Source organism: Impatiens glandulifera, chromosome 1 (assembly GCF_907164915.1).
Source record: "Impatiens glandulifera chromosome 1, dImpGla2.1, whole genome shotgun sequence".
In the NCBI taxonomy this organism is placed as follows: Eukaryota; Viridiplantae; Streptophyta; class Magnoliopsida; order Ericales; family Balsaminaceae; genus Impatiens; species Impatiens glandulifera.
In genome coordinates this window covers 41,290,388-41,309,535 of record NC_061862.1, presented here as the reverse complement: position 1 = coordinate 41,309,535, position 19,148 = coordinate 41,290,388, and the positions used below count along the sequence as shown (strand labels likewise).

Sequence of the window (19,148 nt, the reverse complement as noted above, 5' to 3'; positions counted from 1 at the left end):
TTAAGTTATATTCAAATTAAAAAATTAATAATCTACTTTCAATAAATAATACTATAAAAAAAATAACAAATTTATGAAATGTGTAAATAATTTTAAAAGGCAATAGATATATCATAAAAAGGATATAGACACTTTATTACCCTTCTATTCAAAGAAATAAATAGACATTTTATCATGTAATTTAAAAAAATACATAAAATAATAAATATGTTTATTTCTAACCAAATTTTTGATGATACTATGACTTAATGTTGTAGTCAAGTTTAACCTAAATCTTCCCCAAAATCAAAAGAGTTTATCTTTATCTTGAGTATGTGCCGATTCAAGATATTGATGAACTCAATCGTTAGATCTCGGAAGTAACTTAATTATGAGGTAAATCAAAATTTGACCCAAGAATTTTTAAATGTCATTCTCACTTAGGTTTTGATAGAAAAAAACTTTTGTGAAAAATTTAGTGGATCATTAGACAAAAAAAAAAAAATCATTAAAACTATTAGTTTATGGAATTGTAACAAGGTCTCATATTCATTAGGTGGGTCATATTTTTCAGAAACATTTTTTGCTTGTATGGACATATATTTATTTTTCTAAATGACATCTCTGGACACATGATTTTTGTTTTAGTTTCAGAGTCATATATAATTTGTATCATTTCTCTCATTGCATAATCTAAGAAATTGCATTTAAAACTTCTTGGGTCAAATCTTGATTTGTGTGGAAATTTATTTGAAAAAAACATAGACAACAAAATGTTTTAATGCATTCTAGTTTAGGTTATTTGTTGTGCAGTTTTTGATAAGGACTCATCAAATCTAACAGTATAATTGACCTTCTTTTAATTAGAAGAGTAGTTATAAAATAACATATGACCAAAATTTCATAAGCAAATTAACTTCAGTTAGAATTGTTCGAGTAACATTCAACAAATGTCTATATTTTTTTCAACAACCTTATTTTGTTTTGTGGTAAGCACACATTTATCTTTGATGAATGAGTAAATTGAGAAGAAATGGTATTAGAATGATATGTGAATGATGTGTGAATAATGTGTTACCGAGTTACATAAGTTATGTCTAATATATAGACATTAAATTAAACTTATAAAGAAACTAATATAATATAATATTAATATTATATTATAATTTATCATATTATCATATTATGATAATATCTTATATAATTAAACTTATAAGAAAATTAATATAATAATATAATATAATATTGATATTAAATTGTGATAATATCTTACAAATATATTATATTATATTATACATCTCTTCTCAAACTCAAAATGGAAAAACGTTTGAAAACTTGAGGTTGAAGACGATCGAGATGTTTAGCTGTTGATGATGTATTCTTCAAATTTCAGAAACTCGTGAGCTGTTTAAATCCATCAAACTACATGATTGCAGTGTGTTGACTGAAAGAACCAGCGAAGTAAGTAGAATTCCATGACTTTTGAATGCTAGGTGAAATAACAATCGAAAAGAAACTCTGAAGTTACTCGTGAGTCTCAAGATATCCATTCAACAACAGGATGACAATGTGTTGCCTAAAATTAAAAACCAACGAAGAAGGTAGTCCTATGAGAATAAAATGGTGGGTGAAACAACACCTAAAAATAAACACATCCTAACAGAAGAATGGTAGTGTATTGACTAAATAACGTTAATAAGCACATATAATTGGATTAAAATCAATAAAAATATGGGCACTGACTACTTTGATAAAACAACAACTGAAAACAAAACTCAGAGATTTTGATTGACGAAGAAAATAAGATCATCAACATAATTATTTGAAAGAAAATAATATTATTAAAAATATATATATATATATAATATAATAATAATAATAATAGAGTTTTATTATAGCCTTCATCAATGGCTAAAATAACTATTGATGGAGGCAGCGGAATACTAGATTTTGTGTTCAAGAACAAAACGAAACCTCTCAATGAGAGAGCTCTCATACAATGAAAGAATATGAAGAATGAAATTGTATTTGATCTTGTATTAAAATTGTTATTGAATGATGTGTCACCGAATTGATATAGTATAATATTGATATTGTCACAATTGATTATATTGTGATAGTATCTTATATATTATATTATATTCTACGATTCTAACTCATTATCTAATATACAATCAAATTAGTTATGAACCAACCATTTAAAAGAAATGTGAGAGTATCATAATTAAATATCCCTTTACACTTAAGAAGAATAGTCTAAAAGCATCTACTAAAATCATGACCAATGTTAGTATATAGGAGTGTTTGTGATCAAAAATTCATTATATGGACCCAAATATTAGTATACAATCGATCAAATATTTTTTAGAGATTTAGTTATACTAATAGAAAAATATATTTTGAAACATTACATGCATCACAAGGATAATCCTTAATTTTACATTTGGACACAATTTTTTTAATACATAATTTTGAAGGGTGTCCAAATATTTTGTGAAGATTAAAAAAATCACATGTAACAACACCAATTGATCTGGAAATAGACATATAGTTGATATTACTATCAATATTATTATTAGAATATAAGATAATATATATAAGATATTATCGCAATATTATAAATTGTGATAATATTATTAGAATATAAAATAATATTTCTATAAGATATTATAATAATATGATAAATTGTGATAATATCATTATTATTTTAAATTATTATATTAGTTTCCTTATAAGTTAAATGTAATGTTTATATAATATAACAGTGTTTGTTAAACAGTATTAAACTATATGTATAGGATAATAATTTATAAACAGTTTAAATGTTATATACAAATTTGTACCTAGTCAAACAAGTTATAAAGCAGTATAAAAATCTATTTCCAAATTTAACCCTCTTTGCCTCTCTAGTTCTTCATTTTTATTTTTCATATTATATTTAAATTTGTTTTTATATTTAAATCTGTTATATTTTAATTTATTTTATATTTTAGTTTTATAATTTATAATTTTATTTTGAATAAGTTGATCTAATGTACATTGATTATCAATCGTATCTTCCATTTTACGAGAATTGATGTATTGTATTTTAAAAAGATCGTACTAATGATATAGAGTATGAAAATGTTGGAAAAGAGCCTACATCGAGGTCAGTTCATGCAAGAACTAATGATGTAGAAAAAGGAAAACCGGATAAGAGAAATAAATAATTTGTATTTGACATGTTATGTTAAATACACTTTTTTAATTATACTTTGCTAAATCTATTTAACTTTGTTATTAAAGAAAATAATATATAGTGTCATTCTTATTAATTATGTGAGTAGTGTGAGAAATTTGGTTGTCAGTCATTTTATTTTATCAACTAAATATATTCTTAAATGAGGTAAAAGAAAACTATTTATTACTATAGTCATGATTTAATATAGTGGTAAGAAATTTAATTCTTAAACGAGATCTAAAGAGTTTAAGACTTTCCCATTGAACAAATAAGTAAAAAAAAACTATAGGTGAAAAGCAAAGTTTGAATATTGAACCTGAACAAAGAACTATCTTTGTTAACATCATTTTATAACATAGCACAAAATATGTTCATAAATTTATGGTAACATTATTTTATAACATAGCACAAGATGTGTTCACAAATTTATGGTAACATTATTTTATAACCTAACACAAAATGTGTTCACAAATTATAAGCATTATAAGCAATAATAAGAAAAACACATTAATAAAGAGAAATAATAAAAATAATTAAGTAATTATTAATTTAACAATTAAATTAAATTTATATAAATATAAAGGAGCAAAAATATCTTTTACATTTTATACAATATTTTATACTACCAACCAAACAAAAAATTATACAATCTATACAATTTATAACCCTCTTATACTTTCAACCAAATACAAATAACATATATAACTTATACCTCTTAATACCCCTTATAAATTATAACACATACAATTAATACCTATATAACTAATACCATATAACAAACGCTACCTAGACATAACATATGTAACCGAAAAACATAACGATTCCAACACAATCTTTTTCTTTATATTCTTAAATGGTATTAGAGTTTTGTTATCGTTTTTGAGTCAATCAAGTTATAGTCTTTCGTTGCCTCCATCAATGGTTATCTTAACAATTGATGGAAGGCTCTAATATTTTATTCTTATATTTTTAATAATGTCTTTTCTTTTGATATTTTGGTTGATTTTTAATATTCTTCGGCAATCATATTTTTTTAGTTTTAATTTTAGTTGTTGCTTCAGCCAAGCAATTTTATGCCCATGGGATTTGACATCTTCGTTGGTTTTATTCTATGCAACACACGTACATCCCCGTTATTTGATGAATTTTGAAACTCAAGAGTAACTTCGGAGTTATTTAGTTGTTGTTTTACCCCAGTATTTAATGCCCATGAGATTCGACGTCTTTGCTGGTTTATCAGTCAACACAATGACATCCCGTAATTGGATGGATCTCGAGAGTTTCTGAAGATTGAAGAATACATCATCAACATTTCACATCTCGGTCGTTTTCAATCTCAAGTTGTTCAAACATTTTTCATCTTAAGTTTGAGAAGGGATGTTAGAATATAAAATATTATCACAATAATATAAATTATGATAATATTATTAGAATATAAAATAATATATCTGTAAGATATTATAACAATATGATAAATTGTGATAATATCATTATTATTTTATATTATTAGATTAGTTTTCTTATAAGTTAAATGTAATGTCTATATAATAGACATAACATATGTAACCGAAAAACATAACGATTCCAATACAATTTTTTTATCTGTATTCTTACAATTATAATGCCCAAATTTGAGTACCGTTAACCGTGAGAAAATAAATTATGAAGACCACAACAGCCCAAGCTCAAAAGATACTTAGAAGGTATTTATAGTCTATATTAACATCACTCTGGAGTCTATATTTAGTATGATTTCTCGATGTGAGATATCACAATCTTAGTCACACAACGTCCCCCCTTTGTAGTCCTAGTCTCCCCTAGTTAGGACTTTAGGAGTGACCATGTGGAACTTTGTTTCCGCGGAATTCAAGAGTTGCTTCCCGTGACACTTTGTTCCTATCACTAGGTTGGCTCTAATATCATTAGTAACACTCTAACCCGGGTACTTTACCTATTAAGAAATAGACTATAAATACCCTTAACTATTGAGCTACAAATGTTAAAAAGTACTTATGAGACTATCTATAGTCTATTAACATCACTCTTATAAATAGTTCATATTTATTTTGATTTTTCGATGTGGGACATCACAATCTCCGCAACTTAATCACGCTGACATTCTCATCACAATCTCATTTGTAGTCCTAGACTCCCTCGATTAGGACTTTAGAAGTGACCCACATGACACTTTGTTTATTTTTATTTTTATTGGTTCACAATCATAATTCGTTCACATGTAAGACAAAATTTAAGACATTAATTTTGAAAGTTAAAAAAAAAATGCACTGTACTTATCACTTAATCCATGTTTCTATTTATGACATTTCTTCTTCAGAAGTGTTTGCCTCCTCTACAAATTTGAAAAGAATCCCCCTCTTTGACTTTTCAGATTTTTTACCCAATCAATTTAAAACAGACTATGACTCATCATGCATGTTACAATGACCATATTGGTTGGATGTCTTTCTTTTGATTTGCAGGTTTAATAAAAATTAATATTTTGTTTGTCTTTAAAGTTGTTGCTACTGGTCTTCACATTAATAAAAGTCGAAATGGATTGTTATGATTCACATATTATATTTGTATACTTTCTTATAAATCTAATTAATTTAAATTATGTATATTATATATTTTTTTTAAAGTTAAAACATAAGTATATGCAGGGACGAATCTATGTAGGGGTTCGGTGGGCTGAAGCCCACCCCAAAAAAAAATATATATATATATATATATTTACGGTAAAAATATGAAATTACCCTTAATTTCTTGAAAAAATTTAATATAATTCATTGTTTTTTTTATATAATTATTAAAAAAATGGTAAAACTTTATTTTTATATACTTGTTTTTTTCAAAATTTTCTCACCCTAAATTTTTTTAAGCCCACCCTAATTCGAAATCCTGAGTCCGTCCCTAAGTATATGGTTCAAACAATTGTTACTAAACCCGTCAATTATCATAAAATAACTATACAAGAAATTAACGATATTTTATTAAAATTAATATGAACTTTCAAAAATATAGTGAACCAAATATTAATTGAATTCTATTCAAATTCTAACGTGAATTTCAAATAAGTCCTAAATTTAAATTATGAGGTATGTAATGAATTCACTTATCTTGTTTTTGAATTTTGGTCTCTTTGTCAAATTAAATACTTTTTATTTAGGAATTGTTTAATATATATATATATATATATATATATATATGATTCTCTAGTCAAATAAAATTAATATTTTTATGCTAAAAACGACAATTATTCTACCTCCACCCAGAACATAGATAAAAAAAACACAATAAATATTAAATATTAGAATAACCTAATTTCTAAAGTTTATACATTAATGGATATTATTTTTGGATCTCTTGGTGTATCAAAAACGAATTTCACTTCTTCTGTCTTTGTTCTATCGTCACTATAAAAATGACACTTAACAATATTATATATATAATATGTCTGTAGAAGCATTAAAGAGACACTCGTGGCTCGTGATTTCTGATGCAAGAATGTAGTAGTAGTACATAATTCAACTAACTTAGATATTCACATTGGCCCTTGAACTTGTTTGAGATATTTAAATTAACTCCTAAACTTCATCTTCGTTCAAATTAGTCTTCCCAACTTCAATTAAATTAAACTATCAAGTTTTAAACACTTACCTTCTTCGTGTGTAGTATAGTATACCAAACAAAAAAACTGAACAAAAGGTTATGATATAGAAGCCACAAAGTTGGAAGTGATACATACAGCAGCTTGAACACTGAAGACATAATTCAACTGCTATGCTAGCCTTCTTTACTTACGGTTATAGACTTACATGATTTCGATGATTCCTACCTAGGTTTCGAAGTAGTCCTCCGGAACATAAAATTTCAATCCAATCCCCTGCAACCAACAAATTTTATTTTAATATTTTTTTGGCAAAATGCTTAATTGCCATTTTATTAATAATACCTTTGCAAACTCAATGTCAGCAGCACTGTGATCATTGATTCTTCCAGCAGCATCACCAACATAAAATGATCTGCAAATGAAAAATAAAAATAAAAATTACAAAAGACCAACTGATTTCAAAACACCAGTTTTATATGATACTGTCAAAAGGGAAAAAGGGAGAAAGAAGCAACCGATCCATATCAATCTGGATGTTAGAGTTGAAATGTTGTTTCATGATATGCCACATCCCAATTTTGGGTTTGCGGAATTTGTCCTCTACTTGACTATTACCCACTCCACAGGCTATGTAAACCTGCAAAAACGGTGTATCAAAACATGATCCATGGAGAACTGCCATTTTCAAATCATGTTTTTAATGCTGTTAAGGTATGAACTAGCATGTCTATGAAGAACCATGTCCGAGAAATGCTTGGAAGTTAATAGTGAGTATAAGAATGTTGGTAATCAAATCACCTGAACTGGGACATTCACAGACTTGATAAAACTACAGAGCCGTCCAATTTTTGAATCCACGGCTACTTGTCTCTTATTCTTCCAACGATCGATATTTGATTCGTTCGTGAATATTACCTATAATTATGATAAATCAATGTAAAATAAAGATAGCTTCATATAGAAGGTTTAATTAAACAACATCGAGGAAGAAGAGAAAAGCTAACCAATTTGTACCCATCATTGTACAAGCTCTGGAATTTCTCGGGTATCGAAGGATACATAAGGGACCATGCATCTGGACCAACCCTAACATCGAAGTAAATATGTCATCATAAAGTGTCTTGAACATTAGGATTCATAATACACCTTTCTATGACATCCATCTTTTTTCTCCCTTTTTTCCCAAAGAAACTAACTATGTGCTTTATTGATATGTGAAATCATACTTTCTCACAGATGTTTTTGCTACGCATCCATCAAAATCAAATGCGGCTATTTTGCTAGAGTCCTTAAGGCCATCATCCTGAAAGAAAGAAAAAAAAAATCATCATATCACCACTAGAGGCCATGAAGAATACACCTGCAAATGAATCTGCTACTATAAAGGCAGTATCCTACATGTGACACTCATAAATTGTATAATTCCAAATCGAAATAAGAAGCCTAATGTCTCACCCGTTCAAGAAATATAATAGTCTGAAATGCCTTCCACTTCGGTGGTAATATAGCATCCTGGTTCAAGAAACAATTATGAGAAAAAAAGAAAAAAAAACTTATGGGTAACAAGGACCAAGAAAATACTAAGATAACTTAATTCCAAAATCAGGTTCCACAAAAAAAACGATGAAAGATACCTTATAGACATCCTTGATTTCAGTTACTGACAAAGCTATATCAGCTTCATCACCATATTTAACCAGACATGCCTATGATCAATGAATAATTAGCATGTCAAATATCAAGGTAAAAATAAACCAAGGAAACAGAAATTAATAAATAATCAAACAGTGCTTGATTAGGTTTACCGTTTGATCTACAGAGTCCTTCTGTTCACTTCCTTCAATTGCATCATGTCCATCAGTTATAGGATCCTGCAACTTACAAATTCTGATTATATGAATACAAGAACCAATATATTTGAAGCGATAGTACTAATGCAGGAAGCAAACAATACAAGCAATTCCAAGTAATTTACGTCACTTCATATTCTCTTATGTTTGAGCTCACCTTCCTTCTCTTCGAAATTTCAACACTCTGTTCACTGCTTTCAACTATTTCTCCTGCACTAACCTACAAAATCGACAATGATATGCATAATAATAAGAGGTTGCTTGGTTTGGGATTTCTAAATTGAAACTTAGTTATAAATATATTTAGATAACTAGTATTAATGGATTACTAGTTTCGTAATAAATCAAATTCGAAGTTCTTGAGTTTACCTTCCTCTTCTTGGAATTCTCATCATTCTGTTCAGCGATTTCAGTTTCATCTTCTGCACTAACCTACAATCACAACCGCAATCACAACGAAAAACATTAGAAACACGCAGGCTTGACATAACGAGTTATAGAAGGTTCTTCAACTAATTACTTTTAATAATCGATTCCTTGTAAGCAAATAACGCAAAAAAGCAAACAAAACTCTTAGGATAACTATTGTAAATTCTCAGTACATACCATCTTAGTGGAGCAATCACCTCCAGCTAGTAATCTCTTTAGACTTTCCTGATCCGAGCTCTGTAAATCCAAATGAATTCAAACAAAATAAAAGTGAATCATCGCTAGCTTGTAATGGTTGCATGTAATGGCTTAAGATTTTAGGTTCGAAGTGAATAACTAAAAATGGACAAGAAGAACACACACAGACACACAGACACACCTTAAGAGAAGAGAAACCGGAGATTGAGTCCGGTGAAGAAATTTCGTTAGACGCAACGGGAAAGCAATCTAAGTGATGCCATTTGGTGAGGCCAAATCCTCGCGGATCTTTGGTGACCAGTCCTAGCCTGAGAGAAGCGGTTGAGATTGCCTTGGTGCACTTCTTGCAGGAGGAACGGCCCGATTTTGCGTACTCCGCAATAACCTTGGGAGGCGCCATCAGTAGAGGCAACAGCAATGGAGTCGTGGAGAGTCTGTAGGAGATCAATGAGAGAGAGAATGGACCGAATTTGCAGAGAGTGGATGGCATGAATAATTATAGGTTTATTAGGGAAATGGCGCCATTTCCCAATTTGCCCGGTCCAACAATTTTGCCACCGGCTACTATCTAGAACCGAGAACCGGATGTAGTAGGTGGTTTAGGGTTACCAAAATTAAGGTGCAAGGGTTTAAGGTTTATTGAAATAAGTCGGTTTTACAAAATGTGACAACCGAAATGAAAACGGAAATGTAGTAGGTGGTTTAGGGTTTATTGAAATAAGTGATTTTGAGGAGCATGAAATGAAATGAATTTTTTTTTATTTTTTTTTTATTATGGATCTATTTTTTATTTTATTTTTTGAAAAACAACTTATCACGTTGAAAAACTTGAATATTTATTTCTATTTTATATAAGGTTGATATTTGTGACACGAAAACATGATCTAAACTGAACATAAAAATATTATATTTTTGTCATTATTTTTTAGTTTGGGAGTAGATCAATTTAACTTAATTAATAAAAATGTCAAAATAATAAAAATGTCAAAATATGATATACCTTAAATGAACCTTTTTACAATTTTTTTGTGGGTAAGATTTTGTGTTTGTCTTTTTTTCTTATCCACTTATTTTCACCTACAAATTTAAAGCATTTCATATATTTTAACTTGACTCATTCATTCTTCCATCTCTAAATTTCAAATGTATTGAATCAATTTTATTTTTGGGATTCAAAGACATAGAACTAGAATGAAATATCTAAACAAATTATATTTATCGAATTTGAAAAAGAGTCTGAAAAAATTGTTCGATTCTCTTATTTTTAGTTCTCAAACCGAGAGATCCATGAACGAGGATCCTTATGCATATAAAATATAAATGGTTCAATGGGAGAAAGAATTTTCAAGAACATTTCAATCATTCCAAAAATTCGAAGTCTACCTTTCTCTTTCCAGATTTGATATGTAACTCCCTCTCCCTCTCCCTCTCAAAGGTGTAGTCGTTGATCCATCCCTAGCTATCATAGTCATTTGTAATTCATCCCTAGTTATCATAGTCATTTGTAATCGTCGACTAATGTAGAGTCATATTTATTTTTTTTGTTCAACTTATAAGCGGATTTTTAATTTAGTTATAGAGACATTAAATTGAATTTGAGTTAAGTTAAGTCGGGTCAACACAAATTAGTAAACTTATGAATTTCAAATTATTATCGCTTAACCCATAGTATGTTAAGTTCGAACCCACAAACCAAAATTAACTTCAATTCTCATCTATACTTTTTGTGCATTTTAATTCAGATAAATAAATTTTAATTCTCACTTATATATATATATATATATATTAACAAAGGGTTTCTGTTAGTAATAAGATAATAAGATATCTTGTTAGTTTATTCACATTTTAAGATAGACTAATTTATTTTAGCACAATTAATTCAACCAAAAAGTGAATAATCTTCAATACCTTTACCTTGGTCATAGGTTTGGACTTTGGACTGTTTGTTACTTGTTAACATGAAAAGTTATCTAGACATCCCTAAGCCATAAATTAATTTTAAAACTCAAAATGTAGTAAATATTACATCAAATATCATCTACAATTCAAAAATTCATTTTCAAACTCAAAAAATATTCATTTTTATACCAATTTTTTAACTTTTTTAATAACTATCTACATATTTATTCTTTCCAAATTAAACTCTAATATTTTTTCAAACTTACCCCCAATAAAAATATTTATGATAAAATGAATTATAAATCAATAACTTATACATACTTATAATAAAAAAAAATGTAATTTTTTAATTTTATGTATTTTTAAGAAATGTAATTATTGTATTTTTTTATTTTTTAGTTTTTTTTATCAATATCATTTATTAATATAAATTTATGATATATAAAAAATATTAATAAAAATATATAGGATAAATAAAAATTATATATATAAAAAATTATATATAAAAAACTAAATATAATAATTCACTTTCATTTGTTTTAATTAAAAATAAAAGGACCAAATTAAATATTTAAAATAAATTATATAAAAAATTAAAATATCCAAATTAAAATATCTTTAAATTTCAATGACCTTCTTAATTTTTAATTAATATTATGCATATGTGAACAATAGTCACACATTATTTTTATTTTTATTTAATTTTTTTTTAGAAAATGGGAGAAAATAGATTATGGTTTGAGTTTGGAGAGTTGTTTGAAACGAAAACCCATTATAGGTATGAGAATGTTTGGTGTGTTGTTCGAACTGAAAACCCATTATAGGTATGAGAATGGTGTAAAATATGAGAATTTCATGAGGAATCTTAAATTTTTGATAAAACAATTTAAATACAGCAGAACAATGACCATATTTACAGAAAATTATATAACTTCTAAAGGAAATTAACAAAATTATTATTATTATTGGGAGAACTTGAAGAACTTTGTTTTAAAATTGAAAAATAACAATAAAAAAAGAAAGTTGATTTCGATGCTTTTCAAAAAAGTTAGTCAAATTTTTTTATTTGATAATAATTATTTTTTGTTTGGAAACGACTACATGCCTGAAAAACGTTTTTGACTTTCAATATTTATTTGATTTTAACTATTTTGACTTTTTATTTTGGAGTTTATCATTTTTAATATAATTAATTTAACATTCATTTAATTGAAGATTAAAAAGTTTAGAATTGATTTTCATATTATATTACTAGCAAATAAAAATGGTATTTTTATATAATATTTTTTTTAAAGAATTGTGCATCAAAATCATACTAATAATGACACAATATTTAAAGATAATAATAATATAAATATATGAAATATAAACGAAATTATTTAATAAAGTTATGTCACCGGTTAAAAGAAAAGTGTTCTATTATTTTTTTTATTAATGGTATATTATAAATGTATTGAATAATACAAAATAAAATAATAACAGTCTAGAAAGAGTAATAAAAATATTTGAAAAGATTAGGTTAATTTTAGGGTAAAAAATAATAATAATTATTTTATTATTATTTAATTATAACATCTATCTATGTGAGAGGGCACAAAGTAAATTTGATAATAGGAATTCTAAGCAAGGTCAGCAATTTTGGACACGACATAAAAGTACGACTCGGATCGAACACGAAAAAATTAGGTTAGGATCATTTTTTTTTCTGGGTCAAATTAGGTTGACCTGTTTAACCTGATTAATAAATATGTCAAAATCGGGTCGACCTGAAATGACCGAAAGTAGATCTGATAATTCGTGTATACGTTTTTTTGGTTGAGTTTATGTTATTCTTTTCTATTCACCTACTTATTTTCTTTTATAAAAATTTTTTATAAGTGAGTTTATGATTTAACTTCATTTTTATTTTATGTTGATGTCATTTTAATTTGAAACATATGTGTGAATTAATTAAATCGAATTTGGTTTGAGTTTAGTAAGGTAAATCAGGTCAAACATGTCAAGTTTAGATTATAGATTTTGGTCCGAATTACTAAACATTTTAGGTTAAAGTATTGTTTAACCTGTCCACCCGAACACACCAACCTAAAACTGACCAAAGTTATGAGTCCTAATTCCAAGTGGTTATTTTCGATTATGTGGTTTACTTAATACTCCTACACAAATACATAAATAAAATTCAAACAATTAAACTTTATTTATTTTTTCTTTTTTTTTTAGACAAGAAAGAATTTAAAAACTGAAATTCCAAGTTGATAAATTTCAATAATCTTGTCTTCTTCTCTTAAAGAAAGAAAGAAATAAAAAAGGAAAGAAAGAAAGAAAAAGAATTAAGTTAAAGCAGCAAAGCCTCCTCCTTTCATCATTTGTTTAAACTCGGAAAAGTTAACCCTTCCATCGCCATCAGCATCGACTTTACTAATCATTCTCCGGCAATCGTCCGCCGTTCGTCCCTGTTTTAATCCCAAAGAAGAAAGAACAGATCGTAATTCATCAACTGTAATAAACCCATCACCATTACGATCGAATACATTAAACGCCTCTCTTATATCCTCATCTTCTTCTTCTTCTTTCCTTTCCCCTGTTCCTCTTCCAAGTCCAATAATCGACTGATAAAGTGCCCCAAATTCATCAATGTCGACACACCCATCTCCGTTAACATCAATCTCCTCGATCATTTTTGTTAAATCTGAGTCTGGGATTACGATACCCATGTTGTCGAGAGAATCGTTCAGTTCTTTTCTTGTTATACGGCCATCTCCGTTGCGATCGAACATTTGGAATATCCGACGAATCTCGCCGGAATCCATGGGGGAGGAGGTAATGTCCGGCGGCGACGGAGATGGGACGACGGAGGTGATGGTGGGTTTTGGGTGGAAAGAGGTGGGGAGGAAATGGCGGAGCTTTTGAGGGATGAAATAGAGGAGGATTGATTGAAGGAGTTGGTAAAGATGGAAGAATTTGAATAGGAGGGATGGCATTGGGGGAAGAAGAAAGAGAGAATGAAGGAGATGATGAATGGTGGAGAGGGAAACCTGGAGAGAAAATTTTGGTAATTGTCTATTTAAGGAAGATGACCTACTTAGATACACAACAACCGGACAGACTATAATTCTATTTTTAAAACACAACCAACATTTACATTATTAACTTATTTTTTGTTTGGATTTTTTTTTTTTTTAATTTACAAAGTTAAGAGGACTTTAATTTAATTATTTTTAATAAAAATTGAACTAGTGCTTTTCATGATTTTGTAGGTAAGATTTTTGTCATTTGAAACATAGTTCAATGATTAGATTTTTTTTTCAATGCTCATCCTTTAAAGTTCTTATTTTGTTTGCACGGTTTTAAAGTACGTTAACTTATTATTAATATAATATTTTAAAAAAATAATATTATCGATTTAATTATCGAATTTAAGTAAATCGAAGATTTTAACTTTTAACTACCTACTTATGAAATTCAGGAGTCAAACTCTCAATTTGTCAATTCATTAGTTAAAGAGAAATGATTAGGTGAGGGAATTTGATGAGGGAATGATGTGGCATAATCTTATTCGCTGAAAAAATCAAATAATTTCTCTCTTTTCTCTCTTTCCTCCCACTTTTACATTTTTCAACCAATTAAGGTAATGCCACGTCATTCCCTCACCAAATAAATAAAAGATGTATTTACTAATTTAACTAAGAGGAGTGATAGAGTGAGGGAATTTAGTGAGGGAATTTGGTGAGGGAATGACGTGGCATTACCTTAACTGGTTGAAAAATGTAAAAGTGGGAGGAAAGAGAGAAAAGAGAGAAATTATTTGATTTTTTCAGCGAATAAGATTATGCCACATCATTCCCTCACCAAATTCCCTCACCTAATCATTTCTCTGAAAGAGGAGTGATAGAGTGAGGGAATTTAGTGAGGGAATTTGGTGAGGGAATGACGTGGCATTACCTTAATTGGTTGAAAAATGTAAAAGTGGGAGGAAAAAGAGAAAAGAGAGAAATTATTTGATTTTTTCAGCGAATAAGATTATGCCACATCATTCCCTCACCAAATTCACTCACCAAATTCCCTCACCTAATCATTTCTCTATGATGAAATGACCTTAATAAGATTTCTAATTTCAAAAAAGGCTCACGCTTGATAAATCTTGCAAAAATGGCTTTTCGTCCTACGAAATGTCCACCTTACCCCCAAACACCCACTTTACGCTCAAAGACGAGAAATATCATTCTCGTGTTTTCCTCTAAAACGTGTTTATGAACTCACACGTTTTAGATGAAACGCGTGAGTGATATTTATCGTTAATAAAAACACGCGAACTCATGTGTTCTAGATGAAACGCGTGAGTGGTATTTCTCGTTAATGAAAACACGCGGTTTACAACTATCGTGTTTTATATAAAACGCGATTATTAACTCATGCGTTTTACAGTAAAACGTGATAGTTGTAAACCGCGTCTTTCATCCTATATAAACTTATTTTGCCCCTCATTTAAAAAAAACCTTTCCATTCACGACTCTCTCGACTTTCCATTTATACTCTCTTAACTTTCCATTCCAACTTCCAACTTCGTTCAAATCAATTCAACATCATCATCGATCAACTCTCGTCATCGTTCGTCGTTCGTCTCTTCGTTCATATATTTAGGTGAGTTTAGGGTTTAGGTTTAATCTGTAAGATTTTTATTATTCTGATATTTATATTGATGTATAATCCTTAGTTTTTAGGGTTTATGTAGCTTTTAGGGTTTATGCAGCTTTTAGAGTTTATGTAGCTTTTAGGGTTTATGTGTGTATATGATGTTGCGTATCCATTATTCTTCACTCACGAGTATTATATCAGTGTTCTTATTCTACATGCATGCATGGTTTAGGGTTTATAATAACTGTAAATTGCTATTTCACGAGCATTGTACCTATATGTATTGTACGTTTGTACTTTATTTGAATTGCTTGTTAATGTTTTTTTTATCTAATTTCCTTGTATTATTTGATGTTGCTTACTTGAGTTGTTATGTTCTATAGTTTAGACAATTATAATGTTCTATAGTTGTAATTATAATTTTCTATAGTTGTAATTAAAATGTTCTGGAGTTGTTATGCTTACTCCAATGTTGTTTTCTTTTTTTATAGATGGATTCCACCATAATTCCTGAGTTTGCTGGTAGGGTCTCATGGAAAACCAATATCTCAAACATTACCACTAAGTTTGCTGCAATGAATCTAATAGAAATTGTAGAGCAAACCCAATTCCAATTTTTATTCAAAGGATCCACGTTACCGCGGTTCTCAGGAACAATAGTACATCAAATGCTCCTCAGGAAGAGCAACTCAAATTCTATGGAGATGAAGTTTATCGTGAATGGAGAGGAGTTGTACTTCGGGATGAATGAGGTTGCCTTGGTCACATGCCTCAATTTTAGGAGATACCCTGCGGTGGAAACCATTTTCAATGAATTTGAAGAATGTCCACCTTTAGTTGTCAAATATTTTCAAAGTAATATGATTGTTAGAACATGAGACCTTCACTCAAAATTTGTGTCCGGCTCTGATAATGAAGATGCATGGAAATTAGGGTTGGTATACCTGGTTTTCCATTATCTCTCCGCCCTTGACCCAAAGAGAATAATAAATATCAAACTCCTCAGCATGGTCGAGGACATCCCCTGCTACTTTCCTCCAATTTCCATGGGGAAAGTTGTCCTTTAGAGTAACCCTAAAGGGTTTGAACAAGGACCCTAAACACTTCAGGTCGCTATATCTAGAGAAGAAGAAAGTCATGGGAAAGAAGAACAAAGACAAAAATGTCGATGTTTCTTATACCGTATATGGGTTCGCACTAGCCTTACAAGTGTGGACCTATGAGGTTATCAAAACGTTTGTCCTCAAATTTGCAAGGAATACTATACTTCAAGCGCATGAGTCTGTCTGTCCATGCCCAAGGATAATACAGTACAAATTTAGCAGGAAGAGCACCGCCTCTGATATTCATACTGCCTTGCAAGGAAAGATTGTCAAGAAGATAGAATTGTCTGAAGAGGAGAAAATCTTATATGTTGAGGAGGACTTTGAAGATATGTGAGGTAATTTTTATGATTGCTTATTTGAACTAATTGTAAAAGGAGGAAATTTGGAGATATTCAAGATGTAGTTCATCCCAAACCTAACATGAGGAAGAAAAGACAAATTACTCACCCCATCACCTCTCATTCGGTTCCTACCAAACCTTCCATGAGGAGAAGAACCTGCATCCCCAGCCCTAGCCCTAGTAGCTCTTATTCTTTCGAGAGCGCCACTGAGACTCAAGAAGATGATGATGCCTCTCAAATGACTCCAACATTAATAGATCCCTATGATGATGATGGCCCTCAAATGAATCTAATAACAACTCCCCAGGATAAATGTAGATTGGATCAACTAACGAAGAAGCTAAATGAACTAAAAACTGAAACGAGAACTGAAATAAATCTCATAAAAAAGATTCTAAACCAACTACAAGAACAATTTGACATATTATCAGCCACATTAGGGGAGGAACAAAGCAGGATAAGATTGAATGAAGAATATGTGGATGTGCTTGTGGAGAAAAAGAAGGCGAACAAGGAAGACAAGGATGGGGAAGATTTGGAGGAGGTGAATGAGAAAGATTTGGAGAAGGTGAATGAGGAATATTTGGAGGAGATGAATGTGGAAGATTTGAAGAAGGTGAATGAGGAAGATTTGGAGGAGGTGAATGAGGAGGATTTGGAGAAGGTGAATGTGTTGATTGAGGATCTGGTGAATGAGAATATTTAGGTATGTCTAATTAAAGCATTTTGTCTTTTTTTTAGGATGTGGTGAATAACCTAAATGATATATACAATGATGGGCTTGTGGAGATGAAGAATAAGGATATGGTGGAGAAGAAGAATGAGGATGTGGTGGAGGATGTGGTCAATGAGGATGTGATGGAGGATGTGTTGAAGAATGATGATGTGGTGGAGAAGAAGGAAGACAAGTAGAAGAATGATGTATGTATAATTCAAGTATTTTGTCTAATTCAAGTGTTTTGTCTAATTGAAGGATGAGATTGATGATGTGGAGAAGGTGGATGTGAATGATAAAGACAAGGTGGTGAATGAGCAGAAGATGGAGTAGGATATGTTTGTATAGAATGAGCATAATGTGGAGAATGTGCAGAAGGTGGAGGAGGATGTGTTTGTGGAGAAGGTTGAGAAGAAGGAAGACAATGTGCAGAAGAAGAAGGCGGTGCAGAAGAAGAAGGTGGATGTGGTGGTGCAGAAGAAGGACAAGCAGAAGGTGGAGGAGGATGTGATGGAATTGGACGATCCAATCCATGTCCAATTTAAGAGAAAAAGGTTGAGGTCGAGAGTACTACTTAGTCCCTACACCGACCCTACTAGAAAAAAGTTAGGGTCAAAGATTCAATTAATGTCGATCCTATGGTGAAATTTGATCTGAAACTAATGAAAGAGTTGGGGAAAAAAGTAAATGTAAACAGTTGGAGCTCAGTACTGGCACTACAGATTATAAATTCTTCGATACAATGCTGATGATAAATAAGTGGCTCCCTGATGAGGAGATCAATGCCGAATGTGCTCTACTAAGAAAAAGAGCAATCACGTACCCTAAGACTTACATGAAGGATATCACCATCGCTGATTGTCATCTCGCCCATTTGTTTTCATCACACTATGACCAATTTGTTGTTGATATTGATGAGCCAAAAGACTATGATTTTGATGTATCCTTTTTGCGAATTAGAGAATGGAGAATTGACGTTTATGATTGCGATCAGTCAATTTTTAAGGGCGACCAATTTGCAGAATTCATGATACCCATGTGTGAAATGATGCCGCACTTTCTTCATAAATCAATGTCTGCAGTTGAAATTTTCCAAGTATCCTAAGATGACCATGGACTAGGGCTGCAAATGAGTCGAGCCGAGCTCAAGCTTGCTGAAGCTC

The 19,148-nt window shown here is 30.0% G+C and overlaps 2 protein-coding genes across 3 annotated transcripts; both read right to left on the bottom strand.

Moving 5' to 3' along the window:
- Positions 1-6,761: 6,761 nt before the first annotated feature.
- On the bottom strand, positions 6,762-9,862 carry LOC124920783 (polynucleotide 3'-phosphatase ZDP). Of its 2 annotated transcripts, none has more exons than XM_047461338.1 (13): positions 9,471-9,862; positions 9,269-9,328; positions 9,032-9,094; positions 8,820-8,882; positions 8,618-8,689; positions 8,447-8,518; positions 8,268-8,324; positions 8,039-8,115; positions 7,817-7,898; positions 7,611-7,727; positions 7,328-7,449; positions 7,155-7,224; positions 6,762-7,085 (listed from the first exon to the last, which is right to left on the bottom strand). In XM_047461338.1, exons 1-13 carry the CDS (start codon positions 9,777-9,779, stop codon positions 7,038-7,040), a joined length of 1,212 nt encoding a protein of 403 aa, XP_047317294.1. In that variant the 5' UTR covers positions 9,780-9,862; the 3' UTR covers positions 6,762-7,037. The 2 variants fall into 2 exon arrangements, with proteins under 2 accessions (XP_047317294.1, XP_047317295.1); XM_047461339.1 differs by having other exon boundaries at positions 8,618-8,683; positions 9,471-9,861.
- Positions 9,863-13,363: 3,501 nt separating this feature from the next.
- Positions 13,364-14,231, bottom strand: LOC124921736 (calmodulin-like protein 3). The gene has a single exon (XM_047462431.1). The coding sequence runs from the start codon at positions 14,167-14,169 to the stop codon at positions 13,519-13,521; it is 651 nt and encodes a 216-aa protein (XP_047318387.1). The 5' UTR covers positions 14,170-14,231; the 3' UTR covers positions 13,364-13,518.
- Between the last annotated feature and the right edge of the window lie 4,917 nt (positions 14,232-19,148).